The sequence below is a fragment of the Schistocerca americana genome, chromosome 7 (assembly GCF_021461395.2).
Source record: "Schistocerca americana isolate TAMUIC-IGC-003095 chromosome 7, iqSchAmer2.1, whole genome shotgun sequence".
Classification (NCBI taxonomy): domain Eukaryota; kingdom Metazoa; phylum Arthropoda; class Insecta; order Orthoptera; family Acrididae; genus Schistocerca; species Schistocerca americana.
Genome location: NC_060125.1, coordinates 311,667,145 through 311,689,440, shown reverse-complemented (window position 1 = coordinate 311,689,440; position 22,296 = coordinate 311,667,145). Strand labels below are relative to the sequence as shown.

General features: G+C 40.7%; 1 protein-coding gene across 1 annotated transcript in view; it reads right to left on the bottom strand.

The window, feature by feature from the left end:
• Window positions 1-702: 702 nt before the first annotated feature.
• LOC124622464 overlaps window positions 703-22,296 on the bottom strand; it is a 49,678-nt gene continuing 28,084 nt past the window's right edge. The window contains exon 4 of the mRNA XM_047148168.1: window positions 703-899. Coding sequence (XP_047004124.1) covers window positions 741-899 — 159 coding nt within the window. The 3' untranslated portion in view covers window positions 703-740. The remainder of the gene's footprint in view (window positions 900-22,296) is intronic.

Sequence of the window (22,296 nt, the reverse complement as noted above, 5' to 3'; positions counted from 1 at the left end):
TGTTCAGTATACAGATAGGCTACTACCTTCTCTCACTCCCTTCTCAACTGTTGCTTTTCCTTCACGTCCGTCAAGAACTTCCAACCGCAGTCTGGTTTATGAAGAAGTCGATGAAAACTTTCCACTCTCCTTATCTTATTAAACCTAGCTCTAGAATTTCAGAGTGTGTATTTCACTTAATATTATGAAAAGCTTTCTCTAATTCCACAAGAGCTATTAATGTAGATTTGTCTTTTTTAGTTTACCTTTCTAAAGTAAGTCTAACAATGTTTCCCTTCTTCTGTAACTAATTCGTATAAGTACTTTGCAACCTTGAGTTATAGTATGCAGCGACACCTGTCAGTCCCCTGTACATTAGGCAACCGTCACAGTCGCTGTGTACATCTGTCTGCACACCTTTTCGAAGAGAATCCAAAGTATGCTAACATTAATGCTTGGATAAATTACAAAATGTTTCGCTTGTCGTTTCAAGCGGTTGTATAAAAGTTGCCATAAATTTAATATAAGTAATAGAGATTACCTTGAAGTTGAATAAAGGTATTTTGTGTGCATACTATTTCTTCTTTCTTCTATGATATTCATGGGACTTTTTGATGCCTCATCATCCTACATTACATTCCAATATCAGACGCTGCATTCAAGCATTACGTAATGGTTATGGTCATGAAGTACACAGGAAACAGTAGAAGTCAAGTACACGTGCTTTATTAAATTACTTTATTGTTATTTCTCGTATAGCCTTATCTCCGCGACATTAGTTGAATGGCTGAGAGGATTTTGCGTGCTTCTTCGTAGTCAGACCACACTCCGGGACTGGAATAACTCTTCAGAGCCTCCCCATAACGTTCTTCCAACGTCGAGGCCGTGTGCTGGGCGGATTTCACCTCGGGGTACAAAATCTGAAACAAACGAGTTATGGGTTGATATATATTTATCGTGTCAATTATTTCCTTTGAGAATAAGATTTCGCTTTAAATGTTAGACATATCCGATAGCAAAATATAGATCTACACTATATGATCAAAATTATCCAGACACCTATTAATGAATATTCATATGGAGCATATCCACGGTTTGGCTTTATGACAGTTTGAACTCTAGTAGGTACACTTTCAATGATGTGTTTGAATGTCTGTGGAGGAATGGCAGCTCATTTTTACTCACAAGCCGAAACCAGAAAAGGTAGTGAAGCTGGAGGCTGGGACCTCAGCACGAAATCGACTTTCTGTCTCATCCCAAAGGTGCTCCACTGGGTTCAGGTCGGAGCGCTGGGCAGACCAGTCTATTTCAGGAATGTAACTGTCCACAAACCATTGTCTCACAGCTGCTACTGTATGATAGGGTGCGTTGTCATGCTGAAACAGTTATCGTTCCAGAACTGTTCCTCTGCTGTAAACAGTATACAGTGATGGAAAATACATTCATAGACTTCGGCATTTAGCGTTCTCTTATGCTCTGTAAGGGGTCCATATCCCAACAACTTAAAAATATCCACATACAGCAACAACACCTCCTCTGTACTGTGCTGTTGCTACTGCACATGATGGCAAGTGACATTCTCCAGGCATTCGCCAAACCCAAATCTGTCCGTAGGATTGTCAGAGGATACAGCATGATTCATCATTTCAAATCACTCATTTCTAGTCATTCATTGTCCAGTGGCGTCGCTGTTTACACCACCTCAAGCGTCACTGAGGACTGACTAGAGGAATGGGTGACTTATAGGAGCCTCTCGACCGTTGTAACCCATTCTTTTTAACTCCCTATGCACAGTCATAGTGCCAGCTGGACTGCTGATAGCATTCTCACAAGTGATTCCTTCTCCTAATTACATCCAGTTTTTTACAACCATGCTCCGCATTGTTCGATGGCACCTCTTCGTCAGTATATGAGGTCTGTGCTGTCTTTGTTTAGTTGTGGTTGTACCGTCATCTTTTCACTTCACAAGCACACCACTGACAGGCAGTTACAGATGTGTTGGATGTCCCTGAGAGATTTATTGCTCAGGTGACAACCAGTGACTAGTACACGTTCGAAGTCACTGAGTACTCCTAACCGACCAATTCTGCCGCTACTGCTTCTCTACTGACAACAAAATATACACCACGTCTACTTTTATACTGGCGTGTCCGCTTCTGGTGACATCTAGTGTTCAATTTTGCTTTACACAAAAGTCTAACTCAGTAACAAAACATACATCCACAAAAATGGTTCAAATGGCTCTGAGCACTATGGGACTTAACATCTGAGGTCATCGGTCCCCTGGAACTTAGAACTACTTAAACCTAACCAACCTGAGGACATAACACATATCCATGCCCGAGGCAGGATTCGAACCTGCGACCGTAGCGGTCGCGCGGTTCCAGACTGAAGCGCCTAGAACTGCTCTGCCACACCGGCCGGCATATATCCACATCCACGTTTACACTCTGCAAGCCACCTTACGATACACGGCGGAGGGTACTTATGGTACCACTGCCTACTAACACCTTCCCTGTTCCATTTACGAATGGCGAGTGTTGGTAAAGCTCCGTATGACATCTGATTTCTCCAATATTCTTGGCATGATCATTTCTCGAGATGTAAATAATAGATTTCAGCTATCAGTCATCCTTTTTTAATTTTATTGGTAGATCTAGATTTCAGCTAGAAAATAGCTGAAAATCTATCTTTGCCAATAAAATTTTAAAAGGACGACTGATAGCTGAAATTTATTATTTACAAGTCAATATAAGAGTCGCTGCGTACAACAGCCTTCTGAATGGAAGGTAACCTGATTTCTCGAGATGTATCTGGGGGAAGGAAATAATATGTTGCCCGACTCTTCTTGTAACTTAAGATTTCAAAATCCGTGAGGCACAGTGAGTCTCTCGCAGATTCTGCCACTAGAGTTTGCTGAACACGTCCGGAATGATCTCCCGCCGAGCACTTCTTTCGTGAATGTGTCAAATTTGTATCATTATTTATTACGTCAATGATCACTTAGATCAAAAAAAAATTTGCTTTACAGGTTTCCTTAGGTTAGTTAGGTTTAAGTAGTTCTAAGTTCTAGGGGACTGATGACTTCAGCAGTTAAGTCCCATAGTGCTCAGAGCCATTTGAACCAATCCACAAGACAAAGAAATAGTTAGGTGTTTTGAACGTCATAAATTCGTTTAACTTTTCAACTAATGTACTATCGTCACGTGGTAAAAGACAGAAATTACAATAACGACCTGCATTTTAATATATGGGTACAGAAGAGAGAGGGGGGTTGTATGAGGGGCAGACAGGAAAAACATATTCGAAGTGGGAGAACAATAGCCCACTCAGCAACCAATTATATTTTCTGCGGTCAATCAACTGAAACTGGTATCTAAAAAAAATAATACCAGGAACGCAAATTAAAGTTAAAAGACAATTGTTTTAAAAATATTTAAGCGTAATATGAGAAATTAAAACACATGCAACGTCAGCGATTGTGATTTAAAATCGTACAAATGTATATACTCTGCGCTCCTAATTTAGCAATTAAAGCCAAATTTCTAAAATGTGCACTCCTAAGAACATTTACGTATACTTAGCTACATGGTTACCAGGAAGTTTGTAATTTTTATTCTAATGACCTATACTTCCTTATTTTCTTCGTTGATGATAAATATTTTTATAAAACGTACTTCATCATGGTTCTGTTAATCATTTTTTGGTTGTATACAGACTTTTTATGGGCTCACATTTTAGAAAGTTAGCCTTAATCGCTAAATTAGGCGTGCAAAATCTATACATTTGTATAATTTGAAGATATGACAATCGACGTTTGCATGTGTTTTTAAATTTCCCTATTACCTATAAACATTTTTAAAAAATATTGCATTTTAACTTTAATTTGAGTTCTTGGTGTTGTTTTTTTGTAGATACCATTTTCATGTGATTGACCAGAGAAAATATAATTGTTTGCATAGTGCGCTGTTGTTCTCCCACTTCGAATATGTTTTTCCCGCCTAACCTTCGTACACCCCTGCCCCTCCCTCACTCTTCCATATCTACATATTACAATGCAGGACGTTAATATACATTCATTGCAGTCTTAAATTACTTTATCACGTTCAAAGCGCCTACCTATTTTTTAGTCTGTACGAAGCTTTTTGTGGCTCAAGAACATCCGAAGATGGAAACTACTTGCCGAAACCGGTAATGTGAATTTTTTATCTTTCTAAGCGATATTGACGTTTTAAATTGTTACACAAACGTTACGGAAGTAGTATTACATTTGCTTCAAATAATTTCAATGATCACCTTCGGACCACTAATTTTCCCATTATTTGTTTCATGTCATCATTTCGCTTTAAGTCGATCCGGATGTTTGTTCCTAGGTATTTTACGGTAGCTACTGTGTCCACTGCTTTGATCCAGACAGTGTAATCGAACAATAGTAGACTTCTTCTCCTGTTTATGCACAATCCGCTGCATTTATTTACGTTCAAGGTGAAGTGCCAGTCCCTGCATCAACCATCGATCTTCTGCAGGCTCCTTCTGTCGTAGCAGACGTCCTGCTGAGACAGCATCGCCCTCGACTAGCGTCGTGGAGTTTCCAAAGTTATCCACTGATTTAGTGGATAACTAACGTAGCTGCAAACAATAGCGGCCCTATGAAACTCCCTCGGGGCACTCCTAAAATTATCTTTACATTTCCCGATTTTGCTGCATTGCAAAGGACATGTTGAGTTCCCTTTGCAAGAATGTACTTCATCCAATAACCAATCTGTTCCAATACTCGGTAAGCTGGTATTTTGTTCACTGAAAGGCAGTGTAGAACTGTACCGAATGCCTTACTCAAAAAAAAAAAAAAAAAAAGTACGGGATCTATCCGAAAGCCTTTGTTTACAGACCTCATTGACAAACAAAGCGAGCTGTTTTTTTTCTTTTTTTTCCAAAATTTATCTTTTCGGAACCTATTCTGATTTTTATAGAGGAGATTTTTTTCTCCAAGAACGTCATAGTACGTGGGCATAAAACATGTTCCATAATTCTTCAACAGACTGATACTGGAGATATCCATGCATACTGTAAAAATGGATATATGTATGTTTATATGTGTATGTTCCACTTCTTCTCTTAAACCTATTTGCTTGGTACACACATCTTTTACCGTCTGGCAAAAATCGCTGTGGTGGTAAGAAAAACCTGCCTAGCACAGTTCAGAACGAGGCCACCGAGAAAGACAGGCCGCGGCGCGTGTGTCACGGAGGTAGGCCCGATCTCGCTCGCTCGCTTAACTCAGTAGACAAAATGCGTTTCTCAATCTGTTAACTCGCAACTGGATGTGTACGTACTAACGAGAATTGCATCTTCTGCTGGAAGCTGGTATTATGAAGTCTTACTGATTACTAATCGTACAACAAAATTTAAGATCAATTCTCGACATAAATGGTATAACATCTTGTTTATAGCTTTTAGTCTGTTCTGCGTAACAGTCCTCGTTTCATACAAGGTGTGGTGCCTTATGCAACTTATAATTATTTCGACATGATTTTAATTTTATTGTACCCAAGTACAGACGTAACAAAGTGTTAGTAGGCCTATGCACTTCCTATCATAACAGGTGTAGAAACGCACTTTTTCTGCTGAGTTGAGCAGCAAGTGAGCGAGCTCGGTCTACCTTCGTGACGTACGCGCCGCGGCCTGTCTTTCTCGTAGGCCTCGGTCCATGAGATATGACGTCATAAACACTGAGATGCGTGAAAAACAGCCCTAGAGCGTATGACATTTAAATTTATTACTTCCTTGCTACTAACTCTATTCGCATCACATTTTGCAAACAGTATCAACATACGCCGCTACAAAATAATATCAATGTATGACACATAGATCGGGAGATGTGGTGTCATATACAATGAGATACGTGAAAAATGAGATACGTGAAAAACTGCCGTATCACTGCATCATGCACGACGTTTAAATTTATTACTTCTTTGCTACTTACTTTGTTCACAAAAAATGTCACAGATAATGGCAACTTACGCTGATGAATGTACCTACCTCAGTACACTGACGGAAAAAATCTTATCAGCAAAAAATAATTAATGTAATGAAATTTCGGGAATGCATTGTTCTAGGTAACATATTTAAGTGATTAAGGTTGTAAGATCATAGGTTAATGTAAGCGAGAGGTAAGCCATTGGGGACATGAAAGGCTGGTACGTTAATAACTGATGTAACTGCCTAAATGTTGAATGCAGTCATGCAAATGTGCATACATCGTGCTGTGCAACTGCCGGATGTCAGTTTATTGGACGGAGTTCTATACCCGTTGCACTTGGTCGGTCGATGAAAGGACAGTTAATGCCGTTTGTGGACGACACTGGAGTTCCCGTCCGATGATGTCCATGATGTGTTCGACTGGAGACATATCTGATGATCTATCAGGCCAAGGTAACATGTCGACGCTCTGTAGACCATGTTAGGTTACAACAGCGTTATGTGGGCGAGCGTTACTCTGGAATGCTGTTCATGAATGGCAGCACAACAAGTCGATTTATTAGACTGACATACAATTTCGCACTCAAGATGCGTGGAATAACCATGAGTGTTCTTCCAGTCATACGAAATCGAACCCCAGACATGAACTCCAAGTGTAGGTCCAATATGTCTAGTGCGCAGACAGGTTGAGTGCAGGTTCTCAAGTGGCCTTCTTCTAACCAATATACGACCGTGACTGGCACCGAGGCAGATCCATCTTTCATCACATGACACAACAGACCTCCACCTCCTCTCCAATGAGCTCTCACTTGACACCTCTGTAGTAGCAAATGGCGGTGATTTGCGGTCACTGGACTCTACGCTACAGCCGGCCGCTGTGGCTGAGCGGTTCTAGACGCTTCAGTCCGGAACTGCGCTGCTGCTACGGTCGCAGGTTCGTATCCTGCCTCAGACATGGATGTGTATGATGTCCTTAGGTTAGTTAGGCTTAAGTAGTTCTAAGTCTAGAGGACTGATGACTTCAGATGTTAACTCCTGTAGTGCTTAGAGCCAATCCACGCTACAGGGCGTCTGGCTCGGAGCTGTCCTTGAAATAACCGATTTGTAACAGTTCGCTGTGTCACTGTAGCGCCAGCTACTGCTCAGATTGCTGCTACAAGTACAGTACGATGCGCCACCGCCACACGTCGGACACGATGCTCTTCCCTCTCGAAAGTGCCACATAGCCTTTCGGAGCCCAGTCTTCTTGCGACAATACATTTTTGTGACTACCGCTGCCAGCAGTCATGTATAGTGACTACATTCCTGCGAAGTCTTTCAGTAGTATCGCAGAACGAACATCCCGTTTCACGTAGCCCTATTACACGACCTCGTTAAAACTCAATCAGGTGTTGATAACGGCGTCTTTGTCGCCTTAAGGGCATTATTTACTAACATCATCTCACTACCTTCAATTTCAAAGGTAACTAACGCTCATGACCATAACAGCGTGCATTTAAGGTAAACCTGATTTTCATCCTCACTGTGACGCAACTAGCTGCACTATTACGCGACAGCTGTGAAATTTGAAAGACATTACCTTTCAGATGTAGAAACACACCTACCAACTATCGTTTATGTCGCAAAACTCCTTCTTGGTGTTGGATTTTTTTCCGTTAGTGCATATCATTTTAAGACATATAGTTCAGGAGATATGACGTCATAAACACGAAGATTCTTGAAAAAATACCCCAATCATACATGAAATTTTAATACATTCATTCTTTACTACTAATACGCTCCTGCATTCGATTCAACTTAAGGAAATCTCTGACACCTGGCAACGCTTTTGACAGCTTTCAATTGCGAAGCGCCAACGACTGTAGGGGAAAACAATAACCGTTTATAGATCAATGAAGGCGGGTAGCCATAGAGACGTTTATACAATCGCGTTTAGACGCGCGAAACAGATGTCCTTACCCATCTGTACAATATGCATATTTCTTTCATAATTTCGAAGATGTTTCCACGAATTTATGGAAATGAAATTTTTTCACTATTACACAAGAAACGCAGTTCATTTTTTTGTTTCATTTCTAATAGAAAATTGGCAAAATGAATAACCGGGCAATGGCTGGGTTTGCCAGCTTGTACATCTATAATTATGCGCGTGTCTCCGACGAGTTTCTTGAAAACAACAATGAACTGGCCTTTTTTTCTTTTACAAATCACTGGGAAGCTATCGTTGCCCCAATACATACGATAAACTACTGCTAGAAGGGGATCAAGTTCTTTCGCATACTCTCTGCAGAACCACACAGGTATCTCATCTGGTCAAGTTGCCTTCAGTTGCCGACCAGTTTTAGTTGATTTTCTATTCTGCGATCGCTTATCTCAATATCTCCTTTTTCAGCATTTGTCCAAAGGTTGAAAGGAGGAACCATATTACGGTGTTCCCCGGTGAAACAATTTCGGAACACCCTATTCAATATTTCGTCCTTCTTTCTTGTCATCTTCTGCTACGCTGTCAGTATAGTCACTGAGCGACTGAATAGATGAGTTCCATCTGCTTACTGACTTAACGTAAGTCCAAAACGTCTTAGGATTTGTACTAAGATCGTTTGACAAAATTTACTACAAAATTCATTGAATGCTTCCCGCATCGCTCTACGCACGCTCATTTTGGTTTCATTCAGCTTCTGTTTCTGTACCAGGCTTTGACTTCCCTTAAATCGGATCTAAAGGTCTCTATCTTTCCCAGCATCTTTCTAACACGATCATTAAACCACAGTGATTCCTTTCCAGCCCTCATTAACTTTATTGGCACACGTCTAAGGCATATCGTACAATGCTTTTTGCTTTTACCCATTTGTGTTCCACATCATGATCCTCAAAGCTGAGTTAGTCATTGATGCCTTCTAAATAGTAGCGGTCTTATGACCACTGATTCCCTCCTCGTCGTTAATTAATAGGAAGCCTAAGACATTAATAGTAAGCCTAAGACATTCCTCGCGTGGTTGATTCTTTAACTATCTCCTGAAGTAACTTTCAGACGAGAAAGAAGCTAGGGTACGTACGACCGAAATTTATTCTATTCAGTCCTATTCTTTCTACAACAGTGCATCAGTCTGGGCGACTTGCTAAAGCATTCTCACAGAACTATCTATTTTCTAATATGCACACAAAAAATGTTAGTAAATTCTTCATTTGTGTGACCATTGTGTTCATAGCTGTTGGATGATTAATTGAAGTATTTAAAATTCGTATTTGCAGAGGTGGATGTGAAATAACCTAAGTAAACATTGTCTATATTTCCGACCATTTTTTGTCAGTTTTTGGTTGCATACTGATTATCATGTAGTTGCAAATTACTATTATTTGTACTTCCTATACAAAAATTTATTTTGTTCCCTAAGTAAGCAGGCATCTTCATTTCCTTGGAGTAACCGTTAATTACCTTTCATATAAATTTGCTTTTAAGCTATTATTGCACTCTTGTGCTACCACAATCCTTTCAAACAGCACGTCGTAACAATGCAGTTGTCGCGAGTTAATCAACCTAATGTGCCTTTTGATGTCGGGATGGCTACAAAACAAGTTAAAGATTAATGACAGCAGTAGCGACAAAAAAATATCTTACTTAGCAACTATCATTCGTCAATGAGATGATTCAAGAACTACATCGGTGGTCGGTCTCAAGAATTATGAGGGAGTCATGAGGAGCCTTTGGTGATGTACGCTGCAGTCCATTTTCGCGCTGCATTTCAGACACGTTTTGTATGATTTACATTGCATTAATACGAACATTTTAATTCATGATCACACAGGTAAAAGTGTGTTAAGTAGGCAGTAATTTGTATTTAAGTCTTTGACTACCATTTGGACGCATGTATCCCCTGATAAGCTATAGAAGAACAAATGGAAATTTGCTGCACGTTATTGCTGCGTATCAATGTCTCACTCGTAATGGGGAGCCTGATAGTGGTTTGCAGAATTCTTATAATCACAATGTTCACCTGTAGGCTGTGGTGTCTTCAGGTTTCATTTTTAACCCTCTGTCCCGCTCCGCTCCTTATCATTGCACCGCATTAGTGCGCGCCTACGGATATAGGCAACCCAATAAACAGATTTGCAAAGCGGGCTGCAGTTGCGCCTTCGCCGATAATTCATGTCAATGAATTGCGCGTACGTATCGACGTTTGCCGCTTCACAAATGTTCCCGTATTGAGCACCTGTAATGTGAGTTAAAACTTGGGGATATGCTCTACCCAGTGATGCGTGCCTGCTTCGCGTATGTCTTGTAGTTTTTGTGCAATTGTCTTTCGAAATCCCGCAGGTATAGCCCACATAGGATGCAATGACCGATGCGAGGTGACTATTGGTCATCCTAAATGCTGGGCGAGTTCATTTGTTTGCTCGGAAGGGGAGCCCGATGTGTCTGACAGCTCTCCGCCGGTCGGCGATTTGCTTTAAGTAAGGCAATGCGCGAAATTCGATAACGTTTGCAATGAAAACTAGGGGCCGTTATGATTTTGCGTTTGGTGCATATTACGTAATACGTTGGGGTGTATGAAATTTAGCTAACATATTGAATTTTTCTTTAGACTTGGGTGGAGGCCCCTCTCTGTCATCAAAAATGTTCAAATGTGTGTGAAATCTTATGGCACTTAGCTGCTAAGGTCATCAGTCCCTAAGCTTACATACTATTTAACCTAAATTATCCTAAGGACAAACACACACACCCATGCCCGAGGGAGGACTCGAGCCTCCGCCGGGACCAGCTGCACAGTCCATGACTGCAGCGCCTGAGACCGCTCGGCTAATCCCGCGCGGCATCTCATCAATCAGAGGAAATTGATCTAAAGTAACACAGTCATTTGCTATCGCGCTGCGCTAGCGATAAAGCTAGAGTGAAGTATCTACAACATTCCTCATACATCATAAACCGTTTGAGTTATCAAAACGAGATTTTGGCAAATGATAGCACACAAAGAGGAGAGTATTTTTATGTATAGTTATTATGCAAAACTTCATTACCTACATATTATTTCACTAATTACAGACTTTTCCGATGAAAGAATGTAATTTTTAAGGACCATCTACAGCGGGTGAAACGAGAAGTGCTCTGGGTTTTGGAACAACATATGTGAAGTTATTATACGTTTATTTTGTACCGAGGGCGTGCTTTTTCATAAGATGCTGACCTTACTTTCCCTCAGTTCCTCTCTTAATAAACGTAATAAACCACTTTTACAGAATTCTTTTGCAATGCACCTGCGCAATATGTAAGGTGAGACTGTAAACTCTGCTGTGGGGTTTGGCAAAAGAAGCAAATTTTAAGTTGACAACCAGAGAAATGAGTAGGTTTAACTCGAAATTCGCCACTCGTGACGCTTTTCTGAAAGTTACAAATGGTTAATAAGCCAGGCGAAAATAAATCGCTACAATTTCGGCGGAATTCTTTTTAGATATCCAAAGCAGAGGTCACACATCGTTATGAATGATCAACATGGAAGTGTGGGCATGGAGGGCCCCCACTTAATATTTACAAAAAACAGAACCTGCGCGTAACCCCCATCACTACCACTCTCCCCAGACGTGCACTGCCGTCTGCCCATCTACCGACCACGGTATTCTGCGCGCACTATATTTGTGAATGACGTTGCAAGTCCCACCCCTCCCACATGCTGGAAAAACGAAAGAGCGGGAAGAACCTGTTTCAATTTGTTACTTCTGATTTTCGCATTAAAATAGCCATGCATTGGTGTCTTTCACTCGGCAAATAATATGGTAATCAAAGGGTTAAATAATCTTAAAGCATTCAATGGCAATGGTGTGAGCGAGAAAATGACAAAGTAGCAACCCGGCGCACGGCCGACGACGTAGAGTCCTTGAACGCGTGTCGGGACGATTTCGCACAATGGCCACTTCTTGGGGCAGGAAATGACAGAGAGACTACAGAGACTACTAAGTTAAAACTCGACGAAAAAAAACGTCATTGACAGTTGCAGCATGCAACAAACTCTCTGTACACAGCAAAATCCAGACACAACGGTCCCTCTGATTTATACCTCACTCAAAGGAACTCTGTGTGGGTTTCTCATCACAGCTTAACCGCTTTATACCAGACTTCCTGTGTTCGCAAGTTATCTTTCACCAGTAACACCCCATTCTCGATTCATTAAAAAGTCGAACTCACCTTTTTAAACATCAGTTGCACATATCTCAATGTCTATGACGTCTTATTTCCTGAACTATGAGCCATAAAATGATATGCTTTTGCATATACATTCAGTGTGGATACTGTTTGCAACCTGTGTTACGATTAGAGTTGGTAGTAAAAAAGTAATAAATTAAAGCGCCATGCCTGATGCTACAGTTTTTATTGCATGAACAATTGAAATGTAGTAAGTTATTAATTGTTTCTTTTTATTATTTGAAGCGGAGGGCATGGGATGTCAGAGAGAAAACATTTCGAAAAATTTTGAAATTATATGTAAAATTTGTTGGATATTATTAATTGCTCTCATTCCACAAATAATATTGGCTGAATATAATCTGGATAGTTTGCGTCCCGTGAGCTATGCTGTCTCAACACGTACAACTCAGTTTCTAGCTTTAATACTTACCACAGTCTAACAAACAGTCTCGACGCTCCAATTCGTTTTTGTTACCCATAGCGACAGCAGCGCTCCAAGCGGCCAGCAAGTGACACTACCGAAAACGATATCGGTTGATTGCGAATATTAACATTTATAGTGAATTGTAACACAGTTATTCCAATTTTGAGTGTAGGTAACGCCGTAAAAATCTACAATTTGTCATTATTTAGTTTTCACAGATTATTTTTATGAATTTCTTGTAATGTATAGACATTTACAGAATGATGTTGTTTTCCTCTAATAACAAAAAATTGCGAGCAAACACTAGAAGACCTGATCTTTTGCAGAAAGACGTTGTACATCTACCCAACAAAGCAGAATAGCGATTGCTACACTTTCAGCTAAATTAGTGAAAGTGGAATGTAAGAAACCTATATAGAATATAATACCTACATTATTTAACGTTATACATATGCTATCACAAATGCAGCGTAAGAGAAAACCACACAAACGTCATAATAAATCGTCAAACGAAATAAAACTCTTTTTCCAACACAGAAAGAAATCAGTACTACAATTGTTACTAAATCTGAGCCACAAATGGCAAGAATCTTTAACATGTTCGCTTTTGGAGCAAAATTAATTATATTCAAAAATATTCGTGTATTTGAAAGTCGAGTGAAATCTAAGAATTGGCCAATCTATAATGAAATAATAAGCAATTAGTTGCATAAAAGAAATTTAACTTCTTTGCTGGTTTGCGATAGGCAAAACCTTCTCAAGAAGGGCACTAAGTGGCCGAAGAGATTAAATAATTTTTTCATAATGCGAGGCGACAGTCATAATATTTTCGTTTAAAGTCAGTACCGTCATTAGACTGTTGTTTATTTACGGTGTTACGTGGTGTACTCAATAATGAAACAAAGCAGTAGGCTCTCCCAGAAATATCGACTCTTAGAACATGTGTCTAATAGTGTATTTTAATACGACAGTATGCATCTTAGGTAATTTATAACACTTAAAACACTAGATAATGACACTTTGAAGCCGAAATCATGATTGTGTAAGTGTAAATGTAACACCGTAAATAAATAACCGTCTAATGGTGGTACTGACTTTAAAGAAAGAAATTAAATTTCTTTTATGCAACTGGTTGCTTATTATTTCATTATATGGTATGTATCATAATTAATGGCGTAAATGCATACAGTTGAAAGTGCACGGTGCTAGAAGAAAAACAGGCTCAGTAAACATAGGGTCTAAAATGCATGCCTTTAGAGCTACGAGCGATTTTTCATCTTCGATACTGTGAAGCAGATCACTTTTACTGCAAGCTCTTTGCTTTCCACATTTTTGGAAGTAATAGAATGGACCAAAACAAGAAAAAATGTCCAGTAAACATTTGCTCTAAAATGCTTACCTTAAAAGTTATGAACAATTGTTCAGTAGAAGAGTTATGTTTCCAAGTAGCGAAGATGAGCACGTGCTCATAGCTCTTAAGGTATGCATTTTAGAACACATGTTTACTCGATTTTTTTTTCTCGTTTTGGTCCACATTACCATTTCCCACAATATGGAAAGCAAAGAGCTTTCAGTAGAAGAGATTTGCTTCATAGTATCGAAGATGAAACATTGTTCGTAGCTCTTAAGGTATGCATTTTCGACCCTGTGTTTACTGAGCCTTTTTTGCTTCTAGCAGCATGTACTTTCAACTGTATGCGTTTACGCCATTAATTATGATACAATCTGAATACAACGAAAGTTGCTGAAGATGGATAAAATACTAAATTGGCAACTCATTAGATTCCATAAAGAAGTTTTTAGTATGAAGGAAAGGGCCTATGGTAATAATAGACAGACAACAGAAATATATGCTGCTCATGCTTTAACTATATCTTTATATTCTCTTTCTTTCAGCGGAATAAGCTGCAAATATGCACATATTCGAAAGTACTCCTTCGTGAATAAGTTGTAGTTTGTTATTGAATCAGTGTGATTCAGCTGTTTTTACATGTATTTCACGACAGTTCATATCTCTTGCTAATTTACTAAAGCATGGAACGCAAAAATATAATAATATTTCTTTAATTAAATAGAAGATAATTAAAAACTAACATTATCCTTACGATACACGTGACTGTCTGCTTTCTGACCGCTTGGAGCGCTAGTGTCGCTCCAGCTGTCAAACGGTAACAATTTTTGCACCGGAGTGTGTCGTGGCTGTATGCATTTGACTGTGGAATGATGAGGAATACAAAAGAGTCTGTCAAACGAGACTTCCGTAAGTTTGCGACTTGGTGAAAGATTTACATTGTTTTGGTTTTTTTTTCAGTGATCTCATTCTTCCACCTGCCTTTCGTACAAGTAGTTGTTGAAACGCACAGGATGTGTGATGTGACTGTTCCCAGTGAATGATGGCCGTTCCTGTAATCTTTTGCAGGTGTTTCTGTATGTAGCTAGGATAGTTTTTAGGATTGTGATTTCCCTATACAGGGGGTTTCACTCTTATGCGCTAACCCATAGACAGCAGACTTCTTCAAATAAGTAGCGAAACAGATATACAATATGAGTTACAAAGTTAAATTTGGGAGCGCCAAACATCTCAAAGAAGGCTGACTTTGCTGAAAGGTGTGTGTGTGTGTGTGTGTGTGTGTGTGTGTGTGTGTGTGTGTGTGTGTGTGTGTCTAAATGCCATTGACTGTTCCCGTAAGTAGTGATAATCAAGCCAGAATACTTTCAGGATACGCAAAATGTACACTGAAGGAAAAAAAATCGCAACACCAAGAAGGAGTTGTGCGACATATATGACAGTTGGTAGGCGTTTTCCTACATCTTGAAACTGATTTCTATTCAAATTTTGCGCCAGTCGCATAAGAGTGGTTTAGTAGCGCCTCTATGAGAACGGACATCAGGTTCGCGTTAAATACGCTCTGTAACGGTCGTAAGCCTTAGTTACGTTTGAGATTGGATGTGGCGAGTTGATTTTAGTCAAGAATGCCCTTAAGGCGACAAAGATGCCATTACGAACACTCAGTGAGTTGGAACGAGGTCGTGTAATAGGGCTACGACAAGCTGGATGTTCTTGCTGTCATACTGCAGAAATGTTGTTGTTGTTGTGGTCTTCAGTCCTGCGACTGGTTTATGCAGCTCTCCATGCTACTCTATCCTGTGCAAGCTTCTTCATCTCCCAATACCTACTGCAACCTATATCCTTCTGAATCTGCTTAGTGTATTCATCTCTTGGTCTCCCTCTAAGATTTTTACCCTCCACGCTGCCCTCCAATGCTAAATTGGTGATCTCCTGATGCCTCAGAACATGTCCTACCAACCGGTCCCTTCTTCTAGTCAAGTTGTGCCACAAACTCCTCTTTTTCCCCAATTCTATTCAATACCTCCTCATTAGTTAAGTGACCTACCCATCTAATCTTCAGCATTCTTCTGTAGCACCACATTTCGAAAGCTTTTATTCTCTTCTTGTCCAAACTATTTATCGTCCATGTTTCACTTCCATACAAATACTTTCAGAAACGACTTCCTGATTCTTAAATCTATACTCGATGTTAACAAATTTCTCTTCTTCAGAAACGCTTTCCTTGTCATTGCCAGTCTACATCTTATATCCTCTCTACTTTGACCATCATCAGTTATTTTGCTCCCCAAATAGCAAAACTCCTTTACTGCTTTAAGTGTCTCATTTACTAATTTAGTTCCCTCAGCGTCACCCGACTTAATTCAACTACAGGAATGTAGCCACTGCACGTGATTGCTGGTAGCGGTGGTCACGAGAATATACAGTCCCAAGAGGACGCTCCGGATGGCCACATGGCACTACCGAGAGGAAAGACCATCGTGTTCGGCGTACGGCTTGACGCATCGTACTGCATCTACAGCAGCGATTCGAGCAGCAGTTCGCACCAAAATGACACAACGAAGTATTACATATCGGTTAGTTCAAGGACAGCTCCGAGCCAGATGCCCTGTAGCCTGCACTCCACTGACCCCACATCACTGCCATTTCAGTTGTGTCAAGCGAGAGCTCATTGGAGGGCAGGGTGGAGGTTTGTTGTGTTTTTTCTGCCTATGCTTAGTTCTGCCTCGTTGCCAGTGAACGTCACGCGTTGGTTAAAAGGAGACCACCTGAGGGCCTGCAACCATCCTGTGTGCGAGCTAGAGATGCTGGACCTACACCTGGAGTTACGGTGTGGAATGCGATTTCGTACGACAGGAGAAGCAACGCTCCTGGTTAGCCCATGCATCTTGATGGAAAATTTTTACGTCAACCTCGTGATTCGACCTGTTGTGCTGCCATTCATGAACAGCACTCCAGGAGGTGTTTTCCAACAGGATAACGCTCACCCACATACCGCTGTTGTAAGCTAACATACTCTGCAAGGTGTCGACTTGTTGCGTTGACCTGCTCGATCACCGCATCTGCCTCCAATCGAGCATATATCGGACACATCGGATGACAACTCCAGCGTCATCCACAAACAGCATTATCCGTCCCTGTACTGACCAACAAAGTGCAACAGGCATGGAACTCCGTCACACAAACTTACATCCGGCACCAGTACAACACGATGCTTCTATGTTTGCATGCTTGAATTCAACACTGTGGTGTTTATACTGGTTATTAATGCGCAAGCATTTCACATTTCCAAAGTCTCATCCCGTGCTTGCATTAATCAGTGCTCTTACAATGATAATCACTTAAATATGTCATCTAGACAAATTTATTCCCGAAATTTCATTATTCTACATTAATTATTTTTTGGATTTCCTATTTTTTACCGTCAGTATATAACTGCAATGCTCTAGAATACAATTCTAAAACCCTATCTGATTCGTAAATTGAATAAAAATAGTCACATTCACATACATTTTCATAAATTCAGCGCCTATTTGTATAGCTAATACTTCTATATTGCGCAGAGTATATTAGTTTGTAATGGCAAAGAACTACATTACACATGTGTTAGGTTTCTTTTATAGCGTGCTCAATCATGTAATCATAGATTTGGTATGCGAAAGTAGTTAAATCATCTGAGTGAGAATCTAAATCATGACTCTCATTCCTACGTAGGTTCACAATAGTGGGTGAGATTACGTATCACAATGTTTATGAACCACTGCATTTTTCCACGTACATTTACAGCCAAAGAATGAAACCGACGAGGCAAATTCAGGTATTATTTTACAAGTTAAAAATTTAAAATAAATGCGTGTCAGTAAACGGTGATAACTGAGGTGTCCGAGCACGTCGTCATCTTACAAAGTTACCACACAAAATTTCTGATAACTGTGTAATCCTGAACTTTAAAAAAAATTTCCATGACATGCTATGAAACCACGCGCGAAAGACAACAAAGAAAGGTAGCGTTCATAGTAATCGATGAAAACACATTCTATCTGGTGAGATCGAATTAGGAGTTGCCTAGGTGTTAGGCAGCCCACATCACTCTTGTGCACGTTGCGTGCACCGATATCCCCTGATATCTTGGCAGTCTCCGTAATGCCTAGTGTGTGCTAATGTGCCTTTGAACGTCTGTCTGTATAAAACAGCTGTCTGCATTGTATCTTTGAATAGCACATTTAGGGCCACTATTTCCTGTGGCGCCTTGTCCTCTAATAGACCTATTTAGATTCGAAATTTCTGTACGTTTTTACTATTTATTGGGAGGAAGTCAGAGGGTTCAGGCTACGTTAGAAAAAAAAATCAGCGTGACGGGGTGGATGTTTGGGTGGTGATACTCGTATCCATAGGTTTGGTGATAACATGTTTGCGGTGTGGTGCTTTGACTACTGGGATAGTTAAGGTGGTAGTGCGAAGTCTTTTATAGGAATTCGTTCGGGACGTGGGCTGGAAGCTCTCATACTCGGAGAACGGTTATGTAGATGATTTGACGAACATCCAAGTAGTATGGCCAACGGCCACAGAGCGTGAGCCGTTCTTTTTTGTCGTTGATTTACTCTTAGCAGGGAAACGAAACTGATCTGGTCTGTTGACTGCATGGTCGACGTGTCTATATGCATAGTGTTGGGTTCTGCACTTCAGTCCGAAAACTAGTCTGATGCAGCTGTCTACGTTAATCTATCCTGTGCAACTCTCTTCACCTTTGCAGAACAATTACAGCCTCCCTCCATTTGAATCTGCTTGCGGAATCCATGCTTTAGTCTCCCTCTATAATTTTACCCCATCCTCCCCCCCCCCACCTCCCCCCGCGCACACACACACACACACACACACACACACACACACACACCCTTTCCTTAATTACCGACCTGAAGACATCTTGATGCGCACAATGTGTTCTATCACCCGGTCCCTGCCTGCCGGAGTGGCCGAGCGGTTGTAGGCGCTACAGTCTGGAACCGCACGACCTAACGGTCGCAGGTTCGAATCCTGCCTCGGACATGGATGTGTGTGATGTCCTTAGGTTAGCTAGGTTTAAGTAGTTCTAAGTTCCAGGGGACTGATGACCTCAGAAGTTAAGTCCCATAAAGCTCAGAACCATTTTGAATCCAGTCACTTGTTTTATTCATATTGTGCCTTAAATTTATTTTTTCCGCAAATGAGTTCAGTACTCCTCATTAGTGATGAGATCTACCCATCTAATATTCAGTAGTCTATTCTTCTGTCGCACCACATCGTAAAAGCTAGTTTCCATTGTCTTCTTGTCGTCCACGATTCACTCACATACAAGGCTACTGGCCAGAGAAATAACACTAGAAAACCCTTCCAAACGCGTCAGTTAATATTCGATGTTAGCATGGCATCACCTTGTTCTACTTCCGTTGCCATTCAGTTTTAAACTTTTAACTCCTTCTCCCAGAAATTTAGTTCCATTTCGACGTTACTTCTTAGTTTCGTTTACTACTTGTTCTAAGTACACAACGAATAACTTCTTGGATATGCTACGATCCTGTATCACTCCTTTCTCAACTGTTGCATCCTTATCATGCCTTTCCATTGTTATAAGTGCAATATGGTTCTGTACAAATATTTTATCCCTTGAACATCCATAATTTCTAGGAGCTTTTTCCAGTCATCATCGTCAACAGCTTTCTCTGAATCTACAAAAGCTATAAATGTTTGCATGTGCCTATGTATCTAGAGAAACCCAAGCTTATCTTCCCCGAGCTCAACTTCTGTCTTTTAAGACAAGTAGCAGAGTTGGTATTGCCTTGCGTATGCTTGTATAACTAAAAAAACATAAACTGGTCTACCCCGAGGCCAGATTCTGCATCTTTCCATCCTACTATAAATAATTTCGTGTTAATATTTTGCACTCGCGACTTATTAAACAGGTGGTTCTGTAACATGCGTACCTGTCAGCACCTGTCTTTTTTGGAACTAGAATTATTACACTCTTCTTGAAGTATGAAGGTATTTTGCCTGTCTCATACATTTTCCGTACCATGTAGAATAGTTTTGTCGCGGTATCTCCTTGCAAGAAAAAAAAATATGGGCACTGCACAGTCATCTGTGAAAATTGCAGAGCCCAGAAAGAACGTCACGAATGAATCTAAACCTGGAGGCCGTATAAGAGTGCAGACTGATGGCGTGCAAATACAGTCAGTAATAGTCTCTGCTGTGTCATTGGGAAAGTCAGTGATTCTCTAGACTGAAACAGTGAGGAATAGTAAAATAAATGGGAACGTGAAAGCAAATGCCAATATGTCTCGTAAACGTCACAGGCCGCAGTGTCACCATGTGGCTGCATTCAGACCTGGAGATTTTGAGTTGGATAGAGGATGTTGTTACAACAGTCACATTTGAGCAGAATCATTGGACAGAAGAAGAGCGCATGCAGCGACAGGCGGGTTCTGGACCACGCTGCGTAACACTGCGCTAAATTGACGCTGAGATGCTGCAACGGGTGTATTTACCTTTTTTCGATGCTACTTGTGGGTTGGACGCCAAGCAACTCAAAGCGTCGGATTCTGTTGTTCAAATTCTTAAGCGTCCGACACTACTATGGACACGAGAAAACCACAATTGGACTGACAAAATGTAGCGTTTTGGGATGAGTCCTTATATTACCTTGAAACGTGGTTGTTAGCCTCGTTTCGTTATTACGATACAGTCATTTCGTGCACCCGTTTACTGACGTTTGGCATTTCCAAAGATGCGCGCGACAGTCGATCATATGATAACGCTATCCTGGATCAGTGTCAACATGAAATGATCGTCTCGTCTCTTTCCGTCTGGCGCATAAGTTATGCAGTCAGGCTTTATTTACCTCATCAAAAGCATGCCAGACAAGCGAGTGCAATAGTCGTTATACATCATTCAAACAACTGATAACAACATCCGTGTACAAGCCGAATGAGCAGTAGTTTTGACCACATATTGAAATGGGACCGCTTCACAATGGGGGAAACAAATTAGAACTGCAGATAATGTGACTACTTTTTTTGAAGGGTCGCCTAACTAAGAACAGTTGCAGGACAAAAGTTTGGTTCTGAGATTCAAACCAAGTCTGAGTTTAATAAGTTATTTATTTACTCCTAGGATCTCGACACGCACCACATTGAAGTGACAGAGAATAAGTTTCAATAAAATGAACGTAAAGTCATAAAATTGACTCAGAAATTTTTCCAAAACAACGAGCAGAAAGCCACCTAAAATACTGAAACACCAAGCTCTCTAGCTCAATTTAATCAAGAATGTCCCGCTAACAATGTGGGAGGGTACCTTTGTTTACGTGGAAGACTTGGGAAACGCTACAAGGTTTCTTAAGTTGTGCAGCTCGTAAATGCAAAGTAAACGAGCCCAAGGCCACAAAATATTACAATTACTCAGGCAACATGAGTTGCGTAGCAAATCCTGCAGATTTTCAGCTGCTCAAAAATAGGATAGCGCTAACGTGAAACACTACACACTTGGCAAACGTGCGCAACACCGCCTGTATTAAAGGTCGACCTAATCGGCGTCAGCAAGCATGCGCCCCACTCGACACCAGGACATGAAGTCTCTCTCCATTCACTGCAGAGAAATGATCCTCGTCTAAACCTAATTCCCCACTTTTTACAAAACTCCGTCTGAAAGGGGTAACTCAGTCCAACTGCCAATGTGACCATCGAAACGGTGTTTTATTTACGTGAATGCAGAAATTTCCAATTCTTAGCTTACAGGACGTATTTTAACGTGCAAGAGGTGGTATCAGCTGATAACCATATGCCACTCATTGGTTGATCCCTTGGCGCCAATACAGTGGGAAAGATGCATTTCATTGGGGAACCAAATCTGGAGTGTGGAGCTACGAATTTTCTCATGTAGTGACTCCACAGCAGTCTTCCAAGGAGAAAACCGCATTTGCCGACAAAGCGCGGAGCAAACCTTGCGTAAACTGCGGTGCCCTGAGGACTCACGTCCCTTCTCTAGCGTCTCTGTGACTGACCTCCTGTCATTAGACAGGACGACAGGACGAATACCTGTGGCCGCTCGCTTCCAACAGAAAATGTGGAGCCTTCTTCCTGAGCTGGTAAGCCAGGTACTCTCTTCAAAAGCAGCCAGGAAATAAGCAGAAAGATAGACAAATATTGCACAGCGATATGTGACTCTCGAGTCAGACTGGATAAATAAATAAATTAATCCTTTAGGGCGTACACAATATTGTTCTCTTCATTTACCAAAATATATTTCTTTCAAATTAGCGACTCCTGTTAGGATTCTAAATTAGTTCAGCAAAATAAATAAATTACTTTCTGCAGCGTTTTGAAACTTTAATTATCGACTACCTGTAAATATAAA